The sequence below is a fragment of the Eschrichtius robustus genome, chromosome 1, assembly GCF_028021215.1.
Source record: "Eschrichtius robustus isolate mEscRob2 chromosome 1, mEscRob2.pri, whole genome shotgun sequence".
NCBI lineage: Eukaryota > Metazoa > Chordata > Mammalia > Artiodactyla > Eschrichtiidae > Eschrichtius > Eschrichtius robustus.
In genome coordinates, this window is record NC_090824.1 from 134,818,426 (window position 1) to 134,843,138 (window position 24,713).

At 59.0% G+C, this 24,713-nt stretch overlaps 1 protein-coding gene across 1 annotated transcript; it reads right to left on the reverse strand.

The window, feature by feature from the left end:
- Nucleotides 1-296: 296 nt before the first annotated feature.
- Nucleotides 297-23,989, reverse strand: SEMA7A (semaphorin 7A (JohnMiltonHagen blood group)). The gene is made up of 14 exons (XM_068537053.1): nucleotides 23,794-23,989; nucleotides 9,496-9,647; nucleotides 8,937-8,978; nucleotides 8,500-8,592; nucleotides 8,201-8,285; nucleotides 7,940-8,050; nucleotides 7,137-7,276; nucleotides 6,333-6,517; nucleotides 5,312-5,420; nucleotides 5,029-5,227; nucleotides 2,267-2,394; nucleotides 1,909-2,063; nucleotides 1,648-1,709; nucleotides 297-1,325 (listed from the first exon to the last, which is right to left on the reverse strand). The coding sequence occupies exons 1-14, from the start codon at nucleotides 23,960-23,962 to the stop codon at nucleotides 964-966; spliced, it is 1,992 nt and encodes a 663-aa protein (XP_068393154.1). The 5' UTR covers nucleotides 23,963-23,989; the 3' UTR covers nucleotides 297-963.
- Nucleotides 23,990-24,713: the final 724 nt, after the last annotated feature.

Genomic DNA, 24,713 nt, shown 5'->3' on the forward strand with positions numbered 1-24,713 from the left:
CTCCCCCTGAGGACCTGGCTCCTCCTTCAAAATGAACACGGTGAACCTAGCGCTCTGTTTTCTCCTTCATTCTACCCTGTCTCCCTCATCCCACCCCCTCCCATAACCACCCCACGTCAGGGGCTTGGACGACGTCCCCTTCAGACTGGGCTCCCAGGGCAGAGCCAGCTCATGCCACTCTCGCCAAACCCACGCCCATCCCTGGACTCTTATCCCATTCCCGGGAGCCACAGACTGGGAGCCCCCCGCCCGTGACCCATCCCTTCCCCAGCCCCTCCCTCCCCACCCCAACCCAGCACGCAGTTTTGGTATTTCATACGGATGCAGTCAGAAGTAGCTATACATGAAATAAGCCTAACATAAAAATAGAGCTTTTTCCGTCCTTCCGTCCGGAAAGCAAACATCCTTCAATAAACATGCAAGGCAGCTGCCTAGTGAGACCCAGGGCTGGCGAGGGGGCCACAGAGGGCAGCCCTGGGCCTGCGGGAACACTAGCCACCCCCAGCCATGGCAGGAGGGAGGATGAGGGGGCAATTTGGGTATAGAGAGTCCAGAAGGACTCAGGCCTCAGCCCAAAGGTCCAGAGATGGGGTCCCAACTCCCCTTTTTAAACCCCAGTCTCTGGGCCACAGGCTCTTAGGCCAAGAGCATTACTGCATTTAGTCAGTTTGAGGAGGAGTTTTTGAAAAATAGTCTCCAAAAGATAAAGTCTTGGGTCAGCAAAGCCCCAGCTTCATAGTCGGAGCCTTCACTCTCTGGCCCACACCCCCCCGCTGCCCCACCGGGGCCCAGCAGCCGCCTGCGGCTGGCCATCTCCAGGCCTGGCGTCCCCCGTCGGGTTATGCAGTCCCCCTGGAAGAAGTGGTGGGCAAGGAGCTCCCGGGCCCAGCCGGTTCTGGGAGTGAGACTTTTCTAGTGCCTTGGGGCTGCAGAAGCCCGCAGCATGCCCAGCCCCAGGAGGCCCTAATGGACCAGCAGGCCGAGAGTAAGCGTGGGCAGGACACCCAGCCAGAGGGAGGCGGCCAGGGCGCGGGCGCGGCCCAGCAGGTGCGAGGTCACGGCGCCATCCTCGCGCAGTAGCTCCCAGTGCTGAGCCTCACGGAGGTAGGAACCCTCCTGGGCCTCGCAGTAGTAGTGGCCGTACTGGAGGTCCGTGAGGTTCTCGATGAACAGGATGCAGTTGGGGCTCTGGTGGCCGGGCTCACAGCTCTGCTCCACACTGTTCTCGTGGCGCCACGAGTAGGTGGCGTGGCGGGACTCCATGGGGCAGCTCAGGTAGTAGCGAGAGTTCTGGGCCAGGGAAACCTTCTGCAGTGGGGCTTGTTCTGGGGAGGGATGGGGAGACAGCCATGAGGAGGGGCTGAGGGCTCCCAGGGCAGGCTGTGTCCTCCCCCACTGATAGGTCTCCAAGGCCAAGGCTTCTAAATGAACGCGGGGAAACCAGCGCCCAGTCTCCTCTTGACTCTCCCCTGCTGCCCTCACCCCACTCCTCTCACAACCACCCCACACCGAGGGGGCTCCCTCCACAGGACTGTCCTGCCCCATCTGTCTGGAGCCCCCAGGACCAGACCAGGCCTCCCTCAGACAGGGCAATCAGGGCACGGCGGTACCACCCTAATGGGACGGGGGGAGGGCGAGGTCAGGTACCTGGTTTTGGGTTGGGGCACCCCTTGTGTGGCTCGGCTGGATTGATGGACTGCAGCACTGGCCTGGAGTTGGAAGGAAGAGAGAGGCTAAGCAGACAGGAGGCCACGGGCCTGGCACCTTCCCTGTCCTCCTCCCCACCCAGCATCAGCAGTGGTGCCCACCCAGAGGAGGGTCTGGCCAGAAGGGCCGCCTCCTGTAGCCCATCAACCCCCACTGCTGTGTTCGCTCTCTCCTAGCGACAAGGGATCCCGGCCAACATACTCTGGGGAGCTGTAGATGGAGACGCAGCGGTCCTGGTTCCAGCCGCAGTAGGGGTCTCGGGCCATGAGGCAGCCATGGCAGCCCCCACTGTAGACCTCACACAGGTCCAGGGGCACCTGGCTCACCTCCCACTGGGAGTTCACATACAGCTTCCGCTGGAAAGAGAAAAGGACTGAGTCAGGTCAGGGCCCCCAGCCCAAATGAGTTCTCAGCCCCTAAGCTGTGGTCCAGCTGCCTGGCAGACCCTGGGGCCCAGAGACCCTGCAAAGGACATGCAAATCACACGCAGAGGAGCTCTGTCCTCACCTGGCCATCCCTGGGCAGCCCCATAGGGCAGGGGTTGGGGGGGGAGGCTCACCCGGTCAGCGTCCAGTGACATGGCCTGGATTGTGGCCGGACGGCGAAAGGGTTGGATCTCCAAGATGCTGAAGACAAGGCTGTGTTCCCGTTTCCCCGACTCCACCACCTTGTGGATGGTGCCCTTGTCTGTAGGTGAAAGGCAGAGGGTCAGCAGGCGGGAGTCCCACCACAGAGCCAGGCAGCCTCCCTCTGGGCTGAGCTGACCAGGAAAGATGCCGGTGGGGAGGGCTGGAAAGTCATGGCTCAGGCAAGGGTCATAGGACTGGGGTGGGATGGGGAGAGGACAGCATGACTGGGGAGGGTCTTAAGAGCCCAAAGGCATCGCAGGAAGTTTCCAAGGCTGGGCCAGGGAGGCCATCCCAGGAGGCCCTGGGCTCCCCAAGGCCGCAGGGGAAGCTGGAGCATGGATAACAGAACCAGCAGTCCCACGTGCCCAAGCACTGCTAAGCCTCCAGCTACATGCATTAGCATTACTTCGTTTAATCCTCCACACTGCTGGGAGGGGGGTATTATCATCCCCACTTCGAAGATAAGGAAATGAGGCTCAGAAAGGCTAAGCAACTTGCTCAAGGTCACACAGCTGGTGACTGGAACCCAGAGGGGTCAGAACTCTACCCCTCAACTTCTTCTATAAACCCCTCTGCTTCCTGGACTCTTTGGGATTTGTTGTCTTTAAAATAAACTTTTTATTCTGAAATAATTTCAGATTTACAGAAAAGTTACAAAGATAGTACAAAGAGTTCCCGTATACCCTTCGCCCAGTTTCCCCTAACGTTTCCTCTTAAATAACTGTGATCTTTGTCACAGCTGAGCAGTTGTCACTGGTACATAATTATTAACTCGACTACAGACTTTACTGGGATTTCACGGGTTTTTCCACTAATGTCCTTCATCTGTTCCAGGATCCAATCCAGGATCCCACATTGCAAGTAGTCTTAGGGGATTTTTTAATTTTTATAAAATCTTAGATCTGAAAAGGACCTTAGGTTCAGCATAGGGGAACCCAAGGTCACACACTAGGCTGCCTGCCTCAGAGGCCAGTGCTCTCTCCATTCACACATGTCGGGGACTAACGGGCATCCTGACCCCTGGGTCCTCCCAATCCCACCTCACAGGCTGTTCCAGTTTCTAGAATAGCCTACCTCCCTTTTGCTCCCTTCCCAATTTCCCAGGGTATCACTTGGCCCAAAAAAGCAGTCAGATGATCAGATGATTGCCTGCCTAGGACCCTTCCTCTATGTGTCTGTGACCCCCCTCTGCAGGCTCTGGGATGTGGCCCCTTGCTCCTCTGGCCTGACAAGCTCCCAGCCCAGTCACTACCTTCATAAACACACTGCCCTTCACCTCCTCCACACAGCGTGGTGACAGCCTCCCATCGCTTCTCCCAGCCGTGAGAGCCTCCCATTCTCTGCAGAGGGCTCCGAAAGTTCTATTTCATATCTAGCCCCAATCCTTCCTGCTTCAGACTCCAGAATAGTATCTCTCTGATGGCCCTCAGGGAGAACAGAGACCAATGCCCTCATCACTCAAGTGCACTTGGCTCTCAGGTCTGCAGAAAGGGAGCCCACAGCTCCCCCAGCCCAGGCCCAGGCAGCCTTGTCCTGGTTCCTGCTCCCAGTCCCACATCATGTGACCCCCTCCTGCACCCCAGTGCTCTGTTGTCCCCGTGGCTGGCCACAACAGCTAGGCCAGCCGCTGCTGGAGCAGAGCAAGGACAGGGGCCAGTGGGTGGAGCCAGGATGAATGAAGGAGTGAAGAGGCGGATCTCAGGCCTCACAAACCAGGCCTGTTAATGGGAAATTACTCTCCCCAAGACTCCCAGAAGCCAAAAAACCTATAAGGTCACCATGACCCTGAGAACACCCCAAGGTGAAGCAACAGCAGGAAGTTACATGGGACAGTGTGAACAATTAAGGGCAAAACCTGAGGCCCGGCCTATGTAAGCCCAGAGGTGCAGGCACCTGGGGGAGACAGTCTTCCTGATGGCACCACCACCCAGTCTTAAGGAAGGCCTTAAGCACTCCCGTCCCCCAACGCTGATCTCCACGGCCGCTCCCAGAGCTATCTCTGCCCACAGCCTGGGACCAGGAAGTTGCTATAAAGCCAGCGCAGGGCTGGCTCCTCCACGGCCAGTGACTTTCTGGGATGCAGGCGCCTCTTTCAGAACATTCCACTCAGCTGCCGGGGTCAGCTAGACCCTGCTCCCCAAGGGGAGCCCCTCTAGGGAAGAGGAGGTGCTCCGGCAGTCCTCTGCAAGACCTGCAAAGGCCCTGCCATGTGGAAGTCCTTCCTCACATCTCACTAAATTCTTTGCATCCCACATCAAAAGTTTCCCCTCATCTGCATAATCCCAAAGACAGGGAGAGGGTCCAGTTTCCGCGCTCTGCCTGGCAGAGGCCCACAGGACACCCTGGACCAGGTCCTTCCTCCTGACTTCCACATCTTTTCCTACCATCTTCAGGAGTCAGACAGCTGGACCAAAGCTATACCCAGCTTTGCTCAGACTTACAACATTTCTGCCTCTGAATCCTGGCACCTTCTAGCCTATGATGCCTTTCCCTCTCCCCTCTGCCCCACCTCCTCCGGGAAGCTCTCACTGCCTGACTCTTCCACAGCCACACATATTAACTCCTGACAGCTCTTAGTCACTCATTCTCCCAACCAGATGTTAACTACATTATTCTTTATACCCATTTTTACAAAGCAGACCAGGGGCGAGGCGGGGGGTGCTGGAGGGGTTGGTCCCGGGTAGCCCCTCACCTGTGGTTAGGTAAAGCACATGGAAGGTCTCCCCGTTGCTGGCGTGCATGCGGTGGACAACCACTTTCTGGTAGTGGTACTTAGAGTGGAACAGTGGCGTCTTCAGAGGCCCCACAGGCTCCACCCTCTGCACCACCTCAGGGTGACTGTCAGCCACCTGGAAGGTCTCTGTGGGTATTGGCTGCCGGTCTGGGAGGCACTGGGCAAGGAGAACAGGTCCAGATCAGTGGGGTGGCTGGGCGATGGGGTCGGGGCCTGGGCCATGGTGGGTGTCACCACTCACCTTGCCAGGCCGTGGGTTGGGAAGGTCTGAGTGGTAGCCCTTGAGTGAGGAAGTGCGGAAGACCTTGTCAATGTCACCGAGGGAGTACACGCAGACGGCAGAGTAGTTCCTGGGGGACACACAGGCCACCTCAGTGGGATGCCCAGGACCCACCCACCTCCACTCACCCAGGCGAGCCCAGCACCAGATGGGGTACAACTGCAGCCTTCCGACCAAGCTCCCTGGACTTTGAGCTCCATGAGGGCAGGGACTATCCTGGGGGCCAAGGCCAGTGCCTGAGTATTACCAAATACCATTGAAGGAAGGAGGGAGGGAGGATGGGAAGAGGGAGGGAGGGAAGTGCAACCTAATTTCTTTATGTTGCAATGTAAAACCACAACCTGTATTCTGTCACAGAATCACTGAGTTCAGAGGCCAACCCCAGGGCAGGAGAAATCCCAACACGTGCATCCTTGGAATGCTGATGTCCAAGGAGGCCAGACCTCCATTCCCTTCCCAGACTGCTGGGTCCATGCACACACGAGCCCCAGAGCAGGGTCTTGGCTTCCCTACCCTGCCGCCTACCTCTCCCCACACACACCTGACACTTTTGCCTGCCTTGTTTTCAATCAATGAGAGTGATTAAGAGGTGTGAATTATCAGGTGCAGGCAGTGCCTGAGCGGGTGTGATAGCACCCGGCACCCGGCACCCAGCACCCCGGAGGCCGCAGCAGCCTTTTCCCAGGGCCCAGCACCCGCTCTGAGTACACAGCTGGCAGGCACACAGGCACAGGTGCAGCCATGAGCATGCATACGGCGCATGCGCGCACAACCATGTGTACAGACTCACAAACACACCAGCACACACATCTCCCTGAGCACTGTGTGTCCGCCCACCCCAGGACAAGCAACAATCTTGTCCCTTGAGCCGGGGTCCCTGCTCTTGCCACACCAGCCATCCCTTGGGCAGGGCCCAAACCCTCTGATCCCCACTGGACACTTAACTAATGCCAGCCCCAGCACCAGGACAAGGGCCACTCACCAGGGGTTGGAGAAAACGCCATAGACCCTAGTGTCCCTCCACTGGCCATTAGGGTCGGGGAGCAGGAAGACGTCCTGCAGCCTGTTGAAGTTCTTGTTGCTGGTGGCGTCACTGCACACCAGCATGGCTTTCAGGAAGGTGTTCCACTTGGAGACCGACAGTGAACTCTCGCCACCCTGGTCCCCCTGGAAGGGTGGAGGGGAGAGGAGGCCCCTCAGCACCTGCCTGGGCTGCCCCACACACCCGGGGCACCTGCTGCCGGGAATGCCAGCACCCAGGCTTCTGAGGAGGAAGGGAGGCCCTGAAAGGGGTCGGGACCTGCGAGGGGACGAGGCTGAGGTACCCCACCACTCAGGCCAGGTTCTTGGGCCAGGCTCCAGGAGGCAGGCCTGGCTGACCCAGGGCACAGGGCTCACAGTGGGGACCTGCAGGGTGCGGGTACCAGGCCCCCATAGAGCACACCGGCTCAGACGCACGTCTGCCCACTCTCACACGTTCACGCTCACACACACGACACAGACCTGCACAACCCAGCACCTCCACACAGGGGAAACACACACACGTCAATGCACTCTCATTCTCACGCACACTCTCCACGTATACACACATTTGCACACTATCACACATGCACGTGAGCCCAACCATCTTTACCCACTCACAGGTGCAGGGACCCTCCTGTGAACGCACACTTCCTCCCACAATCCCATACAGACTCGCTTGCACATTTGCACACAGGCAGTCACACACTCACTCGCTCCTGTTTAGGCACAGACACACACTCTTGCCCACTCCGCACTTGCTCACCCTGCACAGCTGGGCCACTCGGGACACGTTGAGAGGGGCCTCGGGATTCTTGTCAGGGTTGTCCTCTCGGAAGAAGTAGTAGATCTTGTCATCGTAGGCCTGGTCTTGGTGCACAATGGTGGCCTTGATGAACTGCGGGTCTACCGGGGACAGAAGTGAAAGGGTGTGAGGCAGGGAGCCTCTCAGAGGACCCACCCACACCCTGCCCACCCCCTGAGTCTGCACAAACAAACCCGACTCAAATCACACCTGGAATAAACTTCAGAAAAACAGGTCCAACACCCCAAGGGGCCTGAGACTCTGCACTCCCACCCCACACCTGTTTTGCCCTCTCTTACAAAGATGTCACTGGCCCAGGAGCAATGACTTCAGACCTAGGGACTGGGGGGAGAGCCCCAGGGGCCCCTATGTCACTCTGCCTAATTGGCAGAGCCCTAACGAGGAGGGAGTGGGTGTTGCCCCCGCGTGAGCTCAGCAGAGGGATACGCTGTGGCACCCGGGGAACTCCACACTGGGTCTGGGGTTTCCTCTGATTTGTTCCCAGAGGGTGTTGGGCCCATCCTGCCTCCACATCTTTCTCTCTGCTGTTCCCCTGCTCCCTGCCAGGCCAACCTCCTCAGCTCTGTCTTCACAGGGCTGTACCAAGCTCCCGCTTTCCTGACTGGCCTGTGGCCCTAGCGGCCCTAGGGGAGCCTCCCCATAAACATGAGGATCCCACCTGCCGCCCTGAGCATTCACACCACCTCATCCAGCCCAGCCCAGCCCAGCCCAGCCCAGCCCAGCCCAGCTGGAGCCTGACTCACTTTGCATGACAGTATCACTGGTGTACAGCTCAATCTCACCCTTGATACGGCGGAACCGAGGGATCTTCCCATTGTATTCCTGCTTCCGGATGGTGGAGTACACCTCAGAGCCTGGGCACAGTGGGAGGGGCACGGGTAAGGGCACACAGGCCCTGGAAGTCCCTCCCCCGGGCCTGGGTCACCAGGCACAGAGCTGACCACCCTCCCCCAGCCCAGGGCAGCAGCCCTCTGGGAAGCCTCCTGCGCCAGCCACAGCCCTACCGTCAAACAGAACCAGGGAGTTCTCATCCGGGCTGAAGGGGGCATAGCCTCTCCTCTCACCAAGCAACTCTGCAGTGTCATTCACCTGGGGGAGACCAAGGGGGTCAGACTGCCATGTGACCCCACGGTCACTGCCTCCCATGGGTGCCAGCTGCCCAGCCAGGGTCCCCATCCTCCCAGGAACTCTGTACAAGGTGAGGCCAGCCCCAGAGTCCCCCCACCTCCTTCCCACCATGGGGAGCAGAAGCCCACCCAGACAAGTGTGAGCTGACCAGGCGCATGGGGAGGGGCCTTCTCACCAGGGTCCAGCAGCTGGGGCGCCGGGCATTGGTGCCGCAGACCAGCAGCCCCTCACCCTGCTTCTCCAGGAGCGTGATGTAGTTCTCACAGCCCTGCTCGGGAGAAGGGGAAGGAGAGAGGTTGGTTGGTGGGAGGCCCTGGCAGGCCTAGCACTGGGACCCTCGGTCTTGGGGAAGAAGGCATCAGAAGTCTGAGCACAGAAGGCAGCCTCTAAGGAGGGCCCAGAGCGGGTGCAGCTGACTCCAACCCCTCCAAGAACAGAGGAAGGGCCTCAGGGAAGGAGTGTCTCCCCCTCAGACTGGGAACCCTGGGGCAGGGCTACTTCTCTCCTCCCAGACTGGGGCTCCCAAGACAGGGCCAGGCCTCCTTCCTCAGACTCTCAGGAACCTCTCGAAGGGGCCCAGCCTCCCCTCTGCACTCCCTCTCCCCCACTCACCTGCTTGTCCCGGCAGGACCCCTTCGTGGAGCCAATGTTCACCTGGGGGGAACAGGGGGAGCATCAGTCCACTCTGCCAGGGGCCAGATGCCCCCGTAAGTGCTTTCCATGCATCCTCAGGCTAGGCTCATTTGACAGATGAGTAACTAGGGCTCTGAGAGGAGGAGTGATTTACCCAACATCACACAGGCTGCTCAGCCTGATACCCGGAGCCAAAGCCCAGAGCTCATGAGCCAGCCCAGAGATCTCAGAAGACAGGGGCCATGGGGTTCTGGAGCCCAGCTTCCTGCTAGGCCTCCGCAGTCAGCGCTACCCGCCCAGCCAGGCGTGTTAGCTCCGCGCTTCTCTCCACACTGCCCCAACACCCACGCCAGTTGGGACCACCCTCAGGGAGCCTCCCCCAGGGACCATTTATGGGATATAATAGGGGGTTGACCAGTTCTGGAAGAAATGCCAGTTCCCCCGGATTCCCTGAGGCTCCTCTCCAAGGCCAGAGGGGAGATAAGAAAATGGGGAAGGGGGAAGAGAAAAGGGGGTCGGGAGAGGGGTCCAGGCTCACTGTGCGCATGGAGGCATTCCTGTCCTTGGAGAAGTCGAAGACATAGACCTTGCTGCGTCCACCCACCCACACGGAGGAGCTGCCCGGCTCGTGCAAAAGCACCGTGTGCGGCTCGGCCGGGCCAAAGTCCACATGGTCCTGCCCTGCATGGCCTAAGGAAGAGACAATTGGCAGAAACGTTGAGGCTGGACCCTGGGCTGGAAGATCCTGGCCCGCCCCCCCCCATGCATACCGGCATCCCCCGAGCAACTAGTGCTTGGATCTGGCTAGGGCGACGCCTGGACTCAGAGCCGTGAGCGGGAGAAGACAGGGGTCCTCTGGCGGGGTCCAGCAACCAGATGTCCTCACCCCAAAGCCATGACCCCCTACCCTACAATATGTGTGACCTCAGAGTGGGGGCAGAATTTAGGGACCCCTGGGGAGAACAGACCCCCCCCCCACCACACACACACACACACACACACACACACACACACACACACACACACTGCTGTTCCTAAGGGGCTGGGCTTGGGCAGGAGGGACCAGGGCCCCCAATTCTGCTCTGAGGCTCTCTGCTATCTAGGCCAGAGCAAGCAGCCACCTCCACCCCCTGCAGGTAGCAAGGCCTCTAAGAACCCCACGTACAGTTCAGTTTCCCAGGAATCACTTTGCTCAGAACCCTATACCCTCCTTCAGGAAGCCCTCTCTGACCCTTCCCAGCCCACTCCATCCCCTTAGTGAGCAGGTCAGTATAGATCAGAGCTGGAAAGGAATCTTAATGTCCACTCTCTCCCATTTTACAGATGGAAAAACAAAGGTCCAGAGAGGGGCAGCCCAAGCTCACATGGTCAGTAGCAGGCCAGGAACCAGAGCTCCTGCCCCCAAGCTGGACTCTGCATCCTGGCCTGCCCTGGCCTGGTTTCACAGAGATCCCAGCTCACCCCGGGGGGAAAGATCAGCCCTCCCTCCCCAGCAACTCTGGGACAGGGGGCCCTTCACAGAGCACAGCCTGGGCCTTTAAGTAGAAGGGCTGACCGGGACAATTTTGCCCAAAAAAGAAACTGTCTGCAGCCACTGCCTCCGGGGAGAAGATGTCTCATCTCCGGTGACATTGCTGAGGTTGTCCTGGTTGCAGGGCTAAATTACAGGAATGGGACAGCCTGTGGCTGTGCCCCCAGCAATCAGCCATCTTCCTACCTCGGACCAGCCTGGGTCCTCAGCCTGACCACTGTTTACTCAGCTGCAGCAAACTCAGGGGCAGCCAACTTAGCAGTGACATCCCAGCAGGACACCCTCCAAGCCCAGAGAGAACAGAATTGCCATGTCCTTGAGTTTGCCCCCAATTCCCCTTGGTGCCACTTGAGCCATTCCTACTGATGCTGCATTCAGCAGGGACAAAGAGCACTACCTACCATGCGACCCCCACCTTCATTCCCTTTCCTTAAGATACATCCCCGCATGGCCAGGTCATCCCTGCAAGTGGGCTATTCTTACTCTCCACCTCAGCTGTGGCCCAGCTCACTGTACAGAGGCAGAAACTGAGGGCCTTCAGGGATACTCTAGCCCAAGGTCACACTAGGAGGCAGGAGAGACTGGCTCATCCAGACTGAGTAATGGTTCTCAGGTACGTTCAGGGAGATGCCAGCACCGCAGGCCACAGAGAAGTGCTGAGCTCACTGCCCTCGGGTTCACCTGGGTCTCCTCCGGTGCTCCGCAAATAGCCTGACAGCTTAGGATGTCAGGCCTCCCAGGACCCCAAGGCTGCGCAAGGTGGGAGCTGAGAGCCCACTTCCTGCTGGGTGGTAGGGGTGTGGTGCTGGCCAAGGCTCGGGCAGGGCTGGCAGGTCTCAGGCCCCAGGCTCCCCCTCCCCACCAGCTGGGATAAAATTAGAGTGCTGGGGACAGACACAAGGCCTTCCTGACTCAGCTCCATGGCTCCAGCTCCCCTTTCACCCGCAGCCTGAGCAGCGGCCACTGTCCCCACAGCCTAGCCCGGAATCTAGACAGTCTGTAGCCCCAGCTCCCCACCTACTCCCCCAGACAACCAGGCGGCTGGGAAAAGCTATATGTCTGTGTCTGAAGATGTTGGGCTGGGGCCTGAGATCTGAAGCCCTCCAGAGGCCACAGGGGAGGAGCCCCACGGCTCAGGTCATGCTGGCCACCTCCAAACAGTCACCTCGGCTCACATCAAGGCCACAACCCCAGGCCTCAGAAGAGGGGCCTGCACAGCCAATGCACAGCTCTAGTGGTGGAGAAAGGGGTACATGAAGGGGCCCTGAGGGAGCCCTTGTCTGGGGTCACCGGGCCGTCAAAGTGAGGAGGAGATGCAGTCCTGCCCTGGGAAGTCTAGTCTGATGGGAGAGACTCAGCCTGGCCCCGGAGAGCAAGGCCTGAGGGGGAGGCCCGGCCCTACTGTGGAATCCAGTTGGAGGGGTGAAACAGCCATACCAAAGCAAGCCTCCGTACCACTCAAGCAAAACTGTGTTGGTACAGACTCCAGAGCTGCTCACAAAGTATTGCTGAGAACACAAAGGGAGGGTGAGGGCTGCCTGCTGCCGGGTGCAGCATGGGGGGCTGCCCGACCAGGACAGTCCTGCACAGATCTGCAAGTTTGAGCCTTGTTCCCCTCAAATCCTGGCTGTGGCTGCCAGGGTCAGGATTTGGAGGGAGGAAGGGACTGCTCACCTCATTTTGCAGAAGAACAAACAGGAGCCCAGGAGCATTGCCTCCCTCGACCCCGAAGAACCTGCCCCTCCCGGCTCTGTGCCTGGTAATGTGCGTGGGGGAGATGGCACCAGCTCGGCCCCAGGACAAGGCCTTGGCCCGTTCTCTACCCCAGCCCCAGCCCGGCTCCTGTACTGCCTCAGGCCCTCAAAGGGCCTGATTGTGCAGGGGAAGTGTCAGAGCGGCAGCAGCTCAATGAATACATGAAAGGAAGCTTTGTTCAGGTCACAGGAGCCCGGGGCTGGGGGCTCAGGGGCAGGAGGGCTGCCTGGAAGTGAAGGCAGAACCAAGCCTTCGCGGCCAGGATCTGTGGCCCCTTGGCACCAAGAGGGGAGGTGGTGGCATTCAAGGCTCCACCCACGCAGAGGCTGAGCAAGGCTGGGGGCTGCTCCTAAAGAGGCCCAGCCAAGGGAGCAAGTGCCGCATCCCTAAACGCGTCTTTTTGCTTCCTTAGGAATCCAAAAGGATGGGGAAGGCGGACCAAAGCAAGATGGGTCAGAAACAGGCAGGAAGAGAATTCTGGGCAGTGGAAACAGCCTGAGCAATGGTGGGGAAGCTGGGGAAGCTGACCGTACAGTGGGTACAGAGACCTAATGAGAGAAGAATCAGGAAGGCAGGCTGAAGCCCCGAGTGTGATGGGGGAAGGGAGCTGCAGCGGCCCAAGGATACACCAACCCACTGCCTGTCAGTCTGCGGAGCTGCCCTCTCCTATCTATGAGCAGGGCCAGGATCCAGAAAGCCTCCTCTCCTCCAGCATCACCCCCCAGGTCCCCCTGCCTGACCAGCCCCCTCTGCTTCCCATCCTGGATGTCTAAAAGGAGCACCGTCTGGCACCGTGTCTCCCCCCTCACTCCCCGGCCTGACGCATTAGTGGCTGACTAAGTGGGAGCTAAAAGCTCCCAGAATAACCAGGGGTTCAGGCAGGGGAGGGGGCTAGGGACACATGGGGTGGGCATGGCCCCAGGGGCGGGCCAGGCACAAGCTTCCACCCCACCCCCATGTGATTCTGAGCCAATCCTGGCTCCTTCTGGACCAAGAAAGGGCACAATCAGGCTGCCCCGTACCCAGCTAGATTCCATGGCCCCCGAAGCCCCCACCTTCCTCACAGTGGCAGGACCAACAAGGCCCAGCCCCAGCCCCACCAGAAATGAGGGTCAAGAAGATGGCTGGGTATGAGGGGCTGTCCTCCCCTATCACAGGCCCCCAGCCAGGCCATCCATGGGGCTCTGATCCTGTTGGAACGAATCAGACCTTCCTCTCGTGCCCCCCACCCTCCCAGCACAATCCCAGCAACCGACTGGCTGGGACAAGTGTGAACTTCTGTGGAGTGGGTTTTCCTAAAGCAGGCCTGCCTGGTGGGGCATCATTCCTCCTCATCCACTCTGGGTGCTGTCCCCATCTGGTCCCCGCCAACCCCATATCCTCATTACTTGTGAAAGAGGGCTGCTCATGGGGAGGGTGGAGTGGTGGCTAGGATGGGGGGCAGTGTCGTCATCTGTGAAGGGAGCAACAAGGGACGGGCCCCATAGTCTGCTCTGGGCAGGGACAGCCTTCCAAGCTGACCCAGTGACCTGACGGGCCTTGAATGCTAACCTCAAGGAGCCCTTTTTTTTTTTTTTTTACATCTTTATTGGAGTATAATTGCTTTACAATGGTGTGTTAGTTTCTGCTTTATAACAAGGTGAATCAGTTATACATATACATATGTTCCCATATCGCTTCCCTCTTGCGTCTCCCTCCCTCCCACCCTCCCTATCCCACCCCTCTAGGTGGGCACAAAGCACCGAGCTGATCTCCCTGTGCTATGCGGCTGCTTCCCACTAGCTATCTATTTTACATTTGGTAGTGTATATATGTCCATGCCACTCTCTCACCCTGTCACATCTTACCCCTCCCCCTCCCCATATCCTCAAGTCCATTCTCTAGTAGGTCTGTGTCTTTATTCCCGTCTTGCCACTAGGTTCTTCATGACCTTTTTTTTTTTCCTTAGATTCCATATATATGTGTTAGCATACTGTATTTGTTTTTCTCTTGTGAGGCCGGCTCTGAGAAGGGCAGGAATGCGGCGCCCAGCAGGGAGTGCCTGAGTCAGGCAGCCAGGGAGGCCCAGGCATGGGGCAGGAGCCAGGCCAGCCTCAGACTGGAGGCCCAACCACATCAGGCAGGAGTCTCCTCCCACAGTCGTGACCCACCTGAATCACCAGTCCCCCCTCACAGCCTCGCCAGAGGAAGAAGAGGGAAGGCCCGTGCGGGGCCCCAGGAATTAGCCTGCGGCCTCGCCACCCTTTGGAACCCCACAGGTCAAGGTGGAAGGGAAGGGAATAGTCACTAAGCTGAGGGAGGCACGGAGGCCAGAGAGACCGTGCCACTGTCCCAAGGCACAGAACAAGGGAGACAGGGGAGTTCCCTGGTAGCCTGGTGGTTAGGATTCCAGGCTTTCACTGCCGTGGCCCGGGTTCAATCCCTGGTCGGGGAACTGAGATCCTGCAAGCCACACGGTGCAGCCAAAAAAAAAAGAACAAGGGGGACAGAAGCTGAGCGAGGCAGCAGCTCAGGGTTTCTGGGGCCCATCACCTGGCTCCAGACCAGGACCACAGCCGGGACTTCCTTGAGAGCCTCCTGATCTTCAAAAAGCTGTACATCACCTTCTCTCTACTTCCCTGTGTCATCTCCTGCTCTCCACCCTATGCTTTCTTGCAGGCCAGGGGATAAGTCACTGACCTGATAACTGAAGGGAATCAACCACCCACCAATCTTCCAGGTAGGACTCTGATCTCCAGGAGCCTTTAGCAATCAAAGCCTTAAACTCAAAGGAATGACTAACTGTGGAACTCTGCGTGTGTCAGATCGGTGGACGGAAACCTCTCACTGGAGGGGGAGGGGGGGCAAAGGAACAAATGTTTCATCGATGTCGCCTCTCGCAGTACGGCCCGGCATGAGGGCACGAGCAGCCGCTCCTCGTATCCAGAAGCCCAGTTTCCGGGGTGGCACGGGCCTGTGCTAAGGAAGGGCTGTGCTTGCTGTTGGGGTGCTGGCGACACTCAGCAGGGCAAGGCTCCAGACACAGCTGCCTGACGGGCAGAGCCGGTGTGCTGGGGCAGGTGGTGGGTCCTTGAGGCGGTACTTAGCTCGTGGGGGTGTGGGAGGTGTGTCTCTCTTTATCAGCCATGGGAACAGTGAGGTGTGCGCTGGGCTGAGGGGGAGCATCTTCCCGCCCACCAAGGTCAGCCGTGGGTGGGAGGGGAGCATATCTCAGGTGTGGGCTCAGCCCTGGTTCTAAAAACTTTGTGCTCCCTCTCTCAGCCAAGTGGCTGGTTGGCTGTGACTGTGACCCAGAGCTGGGCTTTCCTGAGTTTAGCTTCCTCCTCTGTGGACTGGAGGGGCTAAGGTCTAGGTTTTATGACCCACCATGACTCTTGGAACAAAACAATCAGGGTTAAGTTCGGGGGCGTTTGGGGAAAGCGTGGGGTTGTGAGTACTGGATAAGTCAGAGACGGCTTCTTAAAGGTGGAGGCAGCAGAAGAAACCATATCCTCATTGGCTTCCACCAACTAGCTCACCAAATCCCCCAACCACCCCGTAAAGAAGGCAGGACGGCATCTGCATGCCCATTTTATAGACAGGAAAACTAAGGGCCTTCCACGCCAGCAAGGGCTGTGTGCTCTCTGCACTGCGCCACTGTGCTCAAAGGACCAGAAGCCTTGGCTGGTGGGGAGACCAGCTGGGGCAAAGGCTTGTGGGTAAGAAGCAGTGTGGAGAGAAAGCTGAGTGTGTCCTGGGGGCGGGGCCGAGCTGAAACAGATTCGGGGGCTCAGGGAGGAAAGGCTGGCACAGAGGCCCAGCCAGAGAGGGGAGGAGGCTCCAAGCCCAGGGAAGGCAGGAAGCCACGTCCAGATTCTGCCCATTCTTCAGCTCAGCAGGTTCCAAAAGCCCTAGAGTGAGGCAGAAGTCAGCTGGTGGATCCTTCAAAGGAAAGGATGGGCAGAGGTGCAGGGCTTGCCCTTGGGCCCAGAGCCAGGGCAGGGGTCAGGGAGAGGGCAGAGGAGGGCTAAACCACCCCAAGTAGAAGGACGCAGGCAGGACAGGAAGACTGTTGAGAAACAGAAGGTTCCTTAGCTCAGCCTTAGCCTGGGCCAGTGGGGAAGGAGGGAGGGGTCAGAGAGCAAGGGCAGTCAGCCAACATAGGCAGTTAGGGAGAGCTAGCAGGGGCCGGGCTGCCAGGGCTGCATTTCATCAGAAATCAGAGATGCCAAAGGAGGAGGATGATACTGACAACGATGATATCCCCACCCCCACCCCGACCTAACCGTTCCATAGCATTTACTATGTGCCGGGCACTTCTCTGAGTGTCAGGTGTATTAACTCATTCAATCGTCGCTGAACTCTTATAAGGTGGCTTCTCTTATTATGCCCATTTTACAGATGAGGGCAACCAGACACAGAGAAGTTGAGTAACTTGCCCAAGATCACACAGCTAAGTGGTGGTGTGGAGGTTGACACTCAGGCAGACTGACTCTGGAATCTGTGTTTATAACACTGTGCTCCATAGATGAGCCCTTGGAAGCTTCTAGGCCAGCCTCTCCCATACAAATGAGGAGACTGAGGCCCAGAGAGGGTGGAGCCTGGTCAGAGGCTGCTTGGCCAATGAATGCCTGACCTTCATCCACGATGCCCGAAAGACAGTGTGTGTAAGTAAGCGTGGGTGTGCAGGCCTGAGGCGGGGAGGGGACTAGGGATCTGGGGGTGTAGTGCGGCACTGAGTGCTGACCAGCGTACAAGTATCCCATGGTGTCTGCCCGAGTAGAAGTGCTGTGCAATCTGGGGCAGGCTATAGAGAAGGGAGGATATGCTGCGACCCTTCTTTACTATCCGACCAGCCAGGTTCCCTCCCAACCTGCACTGGCAAAAAACACTCGCTTCTACCCCCCTGGCTCCTCAGATCAAGAACCCACCATGGGTCCCAAATGCCTGTCCCAGCAGGGCCCGACTCCTCTACCTGGCAGTCAAGGCCCACCCGTCTCTGCTCATCTCTGCCATGGCTGAGTCCCGCTTCTACCCTTTTGCTTGTGCTTTCCCTTCCCCTGACTGCCCTTTCCCCTTCTCTCTAGGCACGTGGCCTTACCTGTCCTTGAAGATCTAGCCTCAATCCCCCTGGCTTCACGGAGTGTTCCAGACTGCTCCAGCCCTCACAGCTCCGTCCTCCCTCTGACCTTGTGCTATACACCATCTGGCACACACTATCTTCTCTCAGATCACACTGTTTTGGTGGAATTTCACCTGGATTGTGGGATCCTGAAGGTGAAGGCCAGCCCTCCTCCTACTCCATGGTCCCTGGGCCAAGCCACGGCCAGGACTGGGCAAGTGGGGGCAGCTCAGAGCGTAAGGAGGAGCAGGCCTTGGGTAGGCCAAACCCCCATGTCCGACGCGGAGACACCTTAGAACAGGTTCCTGGGCCACTGTTAGGGTGCCGAGCTTACCACAGTGACCTTCCTCCCTCACCAGCCTGGCCCAGAGCCCTGGGCCCAGAAGACAAAGAACACGAGCAGCAACCTGTGCCGCGTTCTGCCCCACCCCACGTCCCTGCCTCTCCCTCTAGCCTGGCTCTGCCCCCTCCCCAGGAAGTCCTCCCCGGTGGCACCGCCCCACACTGACCCTTCTGCTCTCACTTCCTGTCACAATCCTTGGCTGCATGAAGCTCCTGACCTCCCCACGTGCCCTCTCTCGTCACAGGCGGCAGGCCCACCTCTCTAGGCACCAGCATGTGCCCCAAGGGCAAACCCAGGGCTTCTCCTCTTCCCTCCCCCAGAGGAGCTGAACACAGACCTAGGCACGGGGCAGGGACTGGCCGCCCTCCATCGTGAGGGCTGCCCCCAGGGGTGTGTTGGCTCAGAGCCCCAGCCCCTGATTGGAAGAAGGGGGTGCAGGAGGCACGACAGCATCAGCCTAATCCCAGGCTGCTGTGACGGTTAAACCCAGATTAGCCCAGGCCATGACACAGATCAACCTGCCCCCGAGACCTGAGGCCCAGCCGCCCTGAGGAAAAGACCAGAAGAGTGCATGGAGCTGGCCCAAATCTAAGGTCCTGAAGGGAGGACGGTCATGGCTGCTGGGGCTCCCGGGAGCAGACAGCACCGGGGCAGGGAGAGTCAGGGCTCAGCTGAACTGGCTGAGGAGGAAATGGGCTCGGGGAGCCATAAGCCTGGGGACAGAGCATGAAGACAGACAGACAAGTGGAGGGAGGCCAAAAGCTAAGGCCAGGACAGGCTCGGGCAGAAGACATAGCCTGGTCCCAGCTCTGCCTGTCTCACTGGGTGATGTTGGGCCAGTCCCTGTCATCTCAGAGCTCAGTTTCCCCATCTGTGGAATGTTGGCCCAGCTGATCTCTGACATTTGTTTTCTGACATCAGGCTGTGTGAGTTACAGTCATCCAACAAGGTTCCTTGGAGGAAGTGAGATAGAACTGGCAGAAAGGAGGAGGAGGGTGAGTTGGGTACATGGAGGGATGACCGGCAGGGCAACGACCTGCAGGGCAATGGCCTTGAGGCAGGAAAGCATGGGGAGCTGGGGAATGGTGAGGGAAGAACTGTAGATCAGGTGGGCTGTGTGCTCCAGCTGGCATGCTCAGCACAGTGACCCAGAGGGATGCAAGGGCCTCGAGGAGGCCAGGGCACAGTCCTGAAGACACAGCAGGGCCCAGGCCAAGGTGGGGGTGGGGGTGGAATAAGAGGCTTGGAGGCTGATTAGACCATAGGGGGCAAGAAAGAGATGGATCAAACGGTCCCTCACTGCCTGGGCTGGCTAGGGAAGGGAGAAGTCCATGTTCTCTGATGGGGGTGCCAAACAAGGGGCCACAGTCCCTGCTCTAGGAGGACCCCTTCCTCCCCCCTACCTCCCCCCAACCCCGCCCCCGCAAGAGAGGAAGGGCAGCCAGGCCTTGCCAAAAAAGGAAACCGAGAAAAGGGGAAGCTTTCTGGCCCCAGAGCTGTCAACCAGAGCAGGGGAAGCGTGGTCAGTCTCTTGTGACATAGCTAGACAGCCCTGCAGTGGTTGAAATGGGACTGGGGGTGGAGGGTAGGACATCAGGTGAGGGCTGAGCTGTCAACTCCAAAGCCACCCACTCCTACCACTGCCCCCTGTAGGCTGCTGCGCCCCACCCCCTAGGCTGAGCCTCAGCTTCCCACCTGCACATTAGGGGCCCTGGCCTGGCCCTCCTCCAAGAAGAGTGTCCAGCTCTCCCTGCTTCTCCCAAGTGCCCAGCCTGGGTAGTGAACCACCCCTGCTGAGGTGAAGGTTCCTGGAAGGGGAAGGTAGGCAGAGGAAGGCCATCTGCCCCTCCCACACCGGCAGGGCCCGGCTGATGCTGGGGGAGCTCCTCACCCCATGGAGAGTCTCTGCTGAGGACTGGGCCTCCTCACCTGGAGAACTCCTGCGGTCAGGAGTCAGGCGGAAAGCCCTGGTGTCCCTGGACCCAGCCCCAGATTTCCATCAGGGAGCTGTGACACTGGGGAGGTCTTCCCTGCCTGCCATGGTCCTTCCTTCCTACTGCTGCGCTGGCTGTGGAAGGTCAGGTGGCATAGCTCAGATATCCCTTCGTGTATGAAACCCTCCTGGAGCCCCCAGGCCCAGGCTGACTCAATGTCTCCCTCTTGGGGCCCCCACACACCTCCTTTCCTCTCCTTGGTCCTAGTTGCAAGTTCTGGGGTCTGAAATCCTGTCACACCAGGGTACTTCCTCCTGTCCCTCTCCTCCCCAAGCTGGCTCCTATTCCTCTTGCCATCCTGACTTACCACCTCTTCCAGGAAGCCTTCTCTGACTGTGCAGACTGGGTTAGGTACCTCCTAGACCCCCACAGCTGCCTCTGTTACAGGCCCTGACACATTTCACTGTAACTGCAGGTTGACCTGCCTGTCTGTCTCCCCATCTACACGGAGAAGCCTATGGACACATCTAGTTTCTCATCTCCGGTTCCCCAAGCCCAGGACCAGCACAGGGTTGGCCCCAGCAAATGATAAATGTCAAAAATGCTGAATTACTATGCCCACCCTTGAGGTCACAATCCGAATGAGCCATTTCCTCCAACTGATCAATCAGCCTTCGCTTATAAGAGAAAAAGAAAGGCAAGAACATGAAACTAAAAGATTTCCCCGACTTCCCAGCTTTCAATTACTCCTCACTGCTAGGGTTTGAACAGACCACTGCAGCCTCCACCTACTCCAGAGAGGCAAGGGATTAGTGCTCTGATAAGTATAAGCTCCTCCCTGTACCTGCTTTGGAAATTTGAGGAAACTGAGGCTCAGGAAAAGGCAAGCACTTGCCCAGAGTCACACAGAAAATCAGCAGAGCTGGGTCCAGAACCAGGCTTCCAACTTCCCATCTCTTTCCTCCACACCGTGGTCATCTTGGGCCTGTGCCAGCATCTACCTCACCCCAGCCTGCTCTTAGAATCTTCACTATTCAGGACAGAGGGGCCACAGAGCTTGGCAGGAAACTCCTGGTGACATCACCAAGCATCTCTCCCATCTCTCCCAGCTTAGAAACCCCCCCTCCTCCTGGGAACTGCTCCCCCACCCTGCCACCCTGTGCTGCAGGGGGAGTTCACCTTGAAGGTGATGAATACATCTAAGCTCCCAAGGCGGCAAGGATTTCCACTGGAAATGGTGATGCTTGGAGAGTCCCAGCTGTGACCTCATCCCCTAGAGGAGGTGACAACAACCCCCTGCCCTGGGGAGCGGCCCCATAATGGCTCTCCCAGCAGCCACCAAGTCAACAATAACATCCTGTTGTTTAACTGGACAAGGGTGAGGCCAGAACCAGCTGGATAAGTGGAGACTGGGCTCTGTTTCTTGCTGTGGACAAGCTGGCTCACCTCTGACCTTGGAGGTCAGGGCCTTCCCGGGCTTCTCCATCTCCTCCAACCAGGGATGGAATGGGAGAGGGGTATACAGCTTACACAAGCATGCCAACCTCCTGCCCTTACCTGCAAACCACTCCCCTCCAGTCCCTGCTGCAGGGAGGTCAGGCCCACAAAGTCACATCCTTGACTGACCCATGTGTCAGTGACAGCCCTGGGGGGACAACCTCCAGAGCCCTGGCAGGCTCTGAGGGTCAGAAACAGGTACAGAGCTCAAGGGTACCTGGCAGGTCAGTACTAGCACATCCCTCTCTCTGTCCAGAGCTGCTCTGGGCCAGGCCTTCATCAGGCTAGAGAGGCATCAACCTCCCTGAGAAGGGCAGGCTGGGACCCTCCCAGAACTCTCTTATCTAATCTTTCCCTAGATCTTATAGGTCCAAGCAGCAGAAAATAAATGATGGAGACGATCCCTCCATACCCATTCCAGTCCCCACACCTGTCCTGTCTTATAACTAAAAGCCCTGTCTAGGCCTCATGGAGAAGCAGCTCCAGAACCACCATTATCCTTGATCTAGTCGTTCCTGGAGGCCACCATCCCCATTCCCTCAACCCACTGGTATACAGGGACCTAGGCCTACAGCAAGGGTCCTCTTCTCACCCTACTCCTTCGTTTGCCCCGCCCAAGCCCATTCCTGTCCGACTGCCATGTGTCACTCCACAGGAACTAGGAGGCAGCTGTCAGCTAGGCATACCATTACCAGCTGGTGGTCCTGGGGGACAGGTGGATGGCAGGGTCTGTCTGGCCAGTAGGGTGCCTGGCACTGGTGAAGAAGACCACAGACTGCCCTTGGACAAGATAGGTGAGGGGCTGGCACACCCCAGCGGGGGTCAATAGTGCATTACCAAACAGAAGGCATGGCCAGTGTGACTACAATAGTGAACTGTGTGCAGGGGAGAGAGCACTTTGGAAAGTGGGTAAGAGGACAGAAAGCAGTTTTAAATAGCCTCAGGGTGGGGACTAAGTGCCCGAGATGGGGAGGCAGCATTAGGTGCTAAGAGGTGGGTGTGCATTAAGTATGTGTGTGGAAGGGTATCTTGGGAAGACAGGGGATGTGGACAAGCAGAGCCCAATGCAAAGGTTTGGCGCAGAGGGAGATTCCAGAACACTCAGATGTGGCCATTCATCCGCTTCAGAGTGCACAAATGCCGTGCTGCCCAAGACGGCTAAGGGAACTGAGGCAAGGCAAAGATGCTGGGAAGGCAGAGGAAGCTCAGACTGGAGCTGATATGACTGAGGGGTGTGTAGGTGTCCACCATGAGTAGATAGATGGCCAGAGGTCCAGATGCCCTGCTCCACTTCCACCAGGCATACCTCTGGCTGGGTAGCAGAGCTGGCCCCCAGAGTACCCTCTTCATGGCCAAAAAATTGCCTAAATCTTTCTCCACTTCCTAACCCAGAACAAGCACTGGTCCTGTGCCAGATCAGAGCCCCCTGACTGCACTGTGAGCTCACACAATGCAGAGTGACCTTGGGCAAGTCACATTCCCTCCACTGCAGCCGCAGTTCGGGCCACTCGCTTTTTGGCGTTTTTTTTTTTTTTTTCTCTCTCTCTGCTAAGAATACCTGCCCCAGATAATGCTCAGGCTCTGGCAATCCCTGCAAACCGCCTCGGGCATCAAAGGGCTCCCGGAGGGGCCAGACCCCCCCCCACCCCCCACTGCAAGGCCACCACCACCACAGGGGGGCCCAGCGCCGCCAAATTTGGGGACAGAGCCCAGTCAGCCTGGAGGTGGGGAAGCATATGTATGCATTGCAGGGGAGGGGAGCTCAGCCCCTCGCGGCAGAAAAACCTCAAAACCCACCCAGCAGGCTTTCTGACCCATCGTACAGTGGTCTAAACTGAGGCGCCCCTGGGGGAGACTCCGGTCCCCCAAGTTCACATAACCACCAGGGCCTAAAAGCTGCAGCCCTTCCCCAGATCCTCTGCCTGGGGGTCCCAATGGCCGCGCCCCACCCAACGGGCACTGCCCCCCACGCTGGCGCCGATTCCTGGTGACAACTGCCACGTGCGGACAAGGAGGGAGCGGCCTGTCCCGGCACTGCAGAGGCAGCGCCCTGTTGCCTGAAGCCTCCGCACCGCACCACGTCCCGGCTCACCACCGGGTGCCCACCCCCTTTACCCGGTCTGCGCTCGGGGCCGGGGCGGGGGCGGGGGGCAGGCAGCGGGGTCTTTGTTCCCGCAGCCGGAGCGCGGCGGCGGCGGCGGCAAAGGGTCCGCGCCCCCCTTGCCGGCCCAGCCTGCGCCCCGCGCGACAGCGGAGCCCGCAGCTCAGGAAGAGAGGAGCTGGGTGGGGGTCCCGGCGGGAGAAAGGATCCCGCACAGAGGCCCCGCCGCTGGAGGACCAGGAGCGCCTCGGGGCGGAGAGAGGGGCCCTCTCCCTCCCCCCTGCGCCCGGGCGCTGCGGCTCCCGGCTGCGGGCGGACTTGGAGTGACTTAGCCGGGTCTCCAGCCCCCGCGGCTCTCTCGCCGCAGCGTTACAGCCCGCTCCAGTGCAGCAGCGCGCACATTCACACACTCACCCAGACCCACACGCTACCCGCGGGGACAGCCCAGGACCCGCAGAGCCGCGCGCACGCACTCCCTCCGGTGCCGCACACTCCGCACCCGCGCCGCGCGGCATCGGATCCCGCGCCGCGCTGCATCGGATCCCGCGCCCCGCCGCTCGCGCGGCGCCACTACCTTTCCAGACAGCGGAGATGCGGGGTCCGTTCTTCGGGTGGCCTTGGGAGGCGGCGGCCGTCCAGAGCAGCAGCAGCAGCCGCAGCGGGAGCCCGGACCGAGCCAGCGGACTGGGAACGCGGGCGCGCGGGGCGCCGAGGGAGGCGCATCCTGGCGGAGGCGGTGTCATCCCGAGGCCCGGGAGCGACAGCGGAGAGCAGCAGAGACTGAGCCAGCGCCCGACAGCAGGCAGAATCAAGCGCGAGGAGGCGGAGTCAAACGCCTGACCCCACTCCGCCCCTCCCCGGCCCCTCCCCCGCCCCTCGCAGCCTTTCTCGCCTCCCGGCTGGCCAACGGGGGCGCAGTGACCGCCGCCCGGGGAACCTTCACCACCTCTTCCTGGGCAACTCCACGGGGAGAACCCGGGTGGGCGGGAAGCAAGACAGACTTGTGGTCTTCTGTGATCGGCTCCAGGTCCTGTCCCCTCTCAGGGCCTTAGATTCACTCCCCCCACCCCATAAAGGGATTGGCCTAGAAGTCAGGGAGGACCTCTCCTGAGGGCACAACCTCGCTAATGGTCAGTTAAGTGTTTGGACCCTGAAGGCACAAATGCTCAGAGGATGGACTGGCCTGAGTGGATAACAGCTCCTCTGAGCCTATAAGCAGGAGCAAGATGCTTTTCCCTAAGGAGGGGGCGTGGGTTTCAGGCAGAGGGTCAGTAACCTGTGGGGAGCACTCAGAGCCCCATCCTTGCTCTGCTGTGAGAACACGGAATTTTCATCTTGGCCTGGCTCCCTCCCCTCCTTTCTCCTCCCTTCCCCAGCCAGCAGCAGCCTTCTGGGCTGCCTCCCCCCCAGCCAGCTGGTGTATGCTCAGAAAATCCAAACTCATTTCCATGTGAGTGGAGGGGGATATAATTAAGAAGGCCCCTTCCCCAAGTA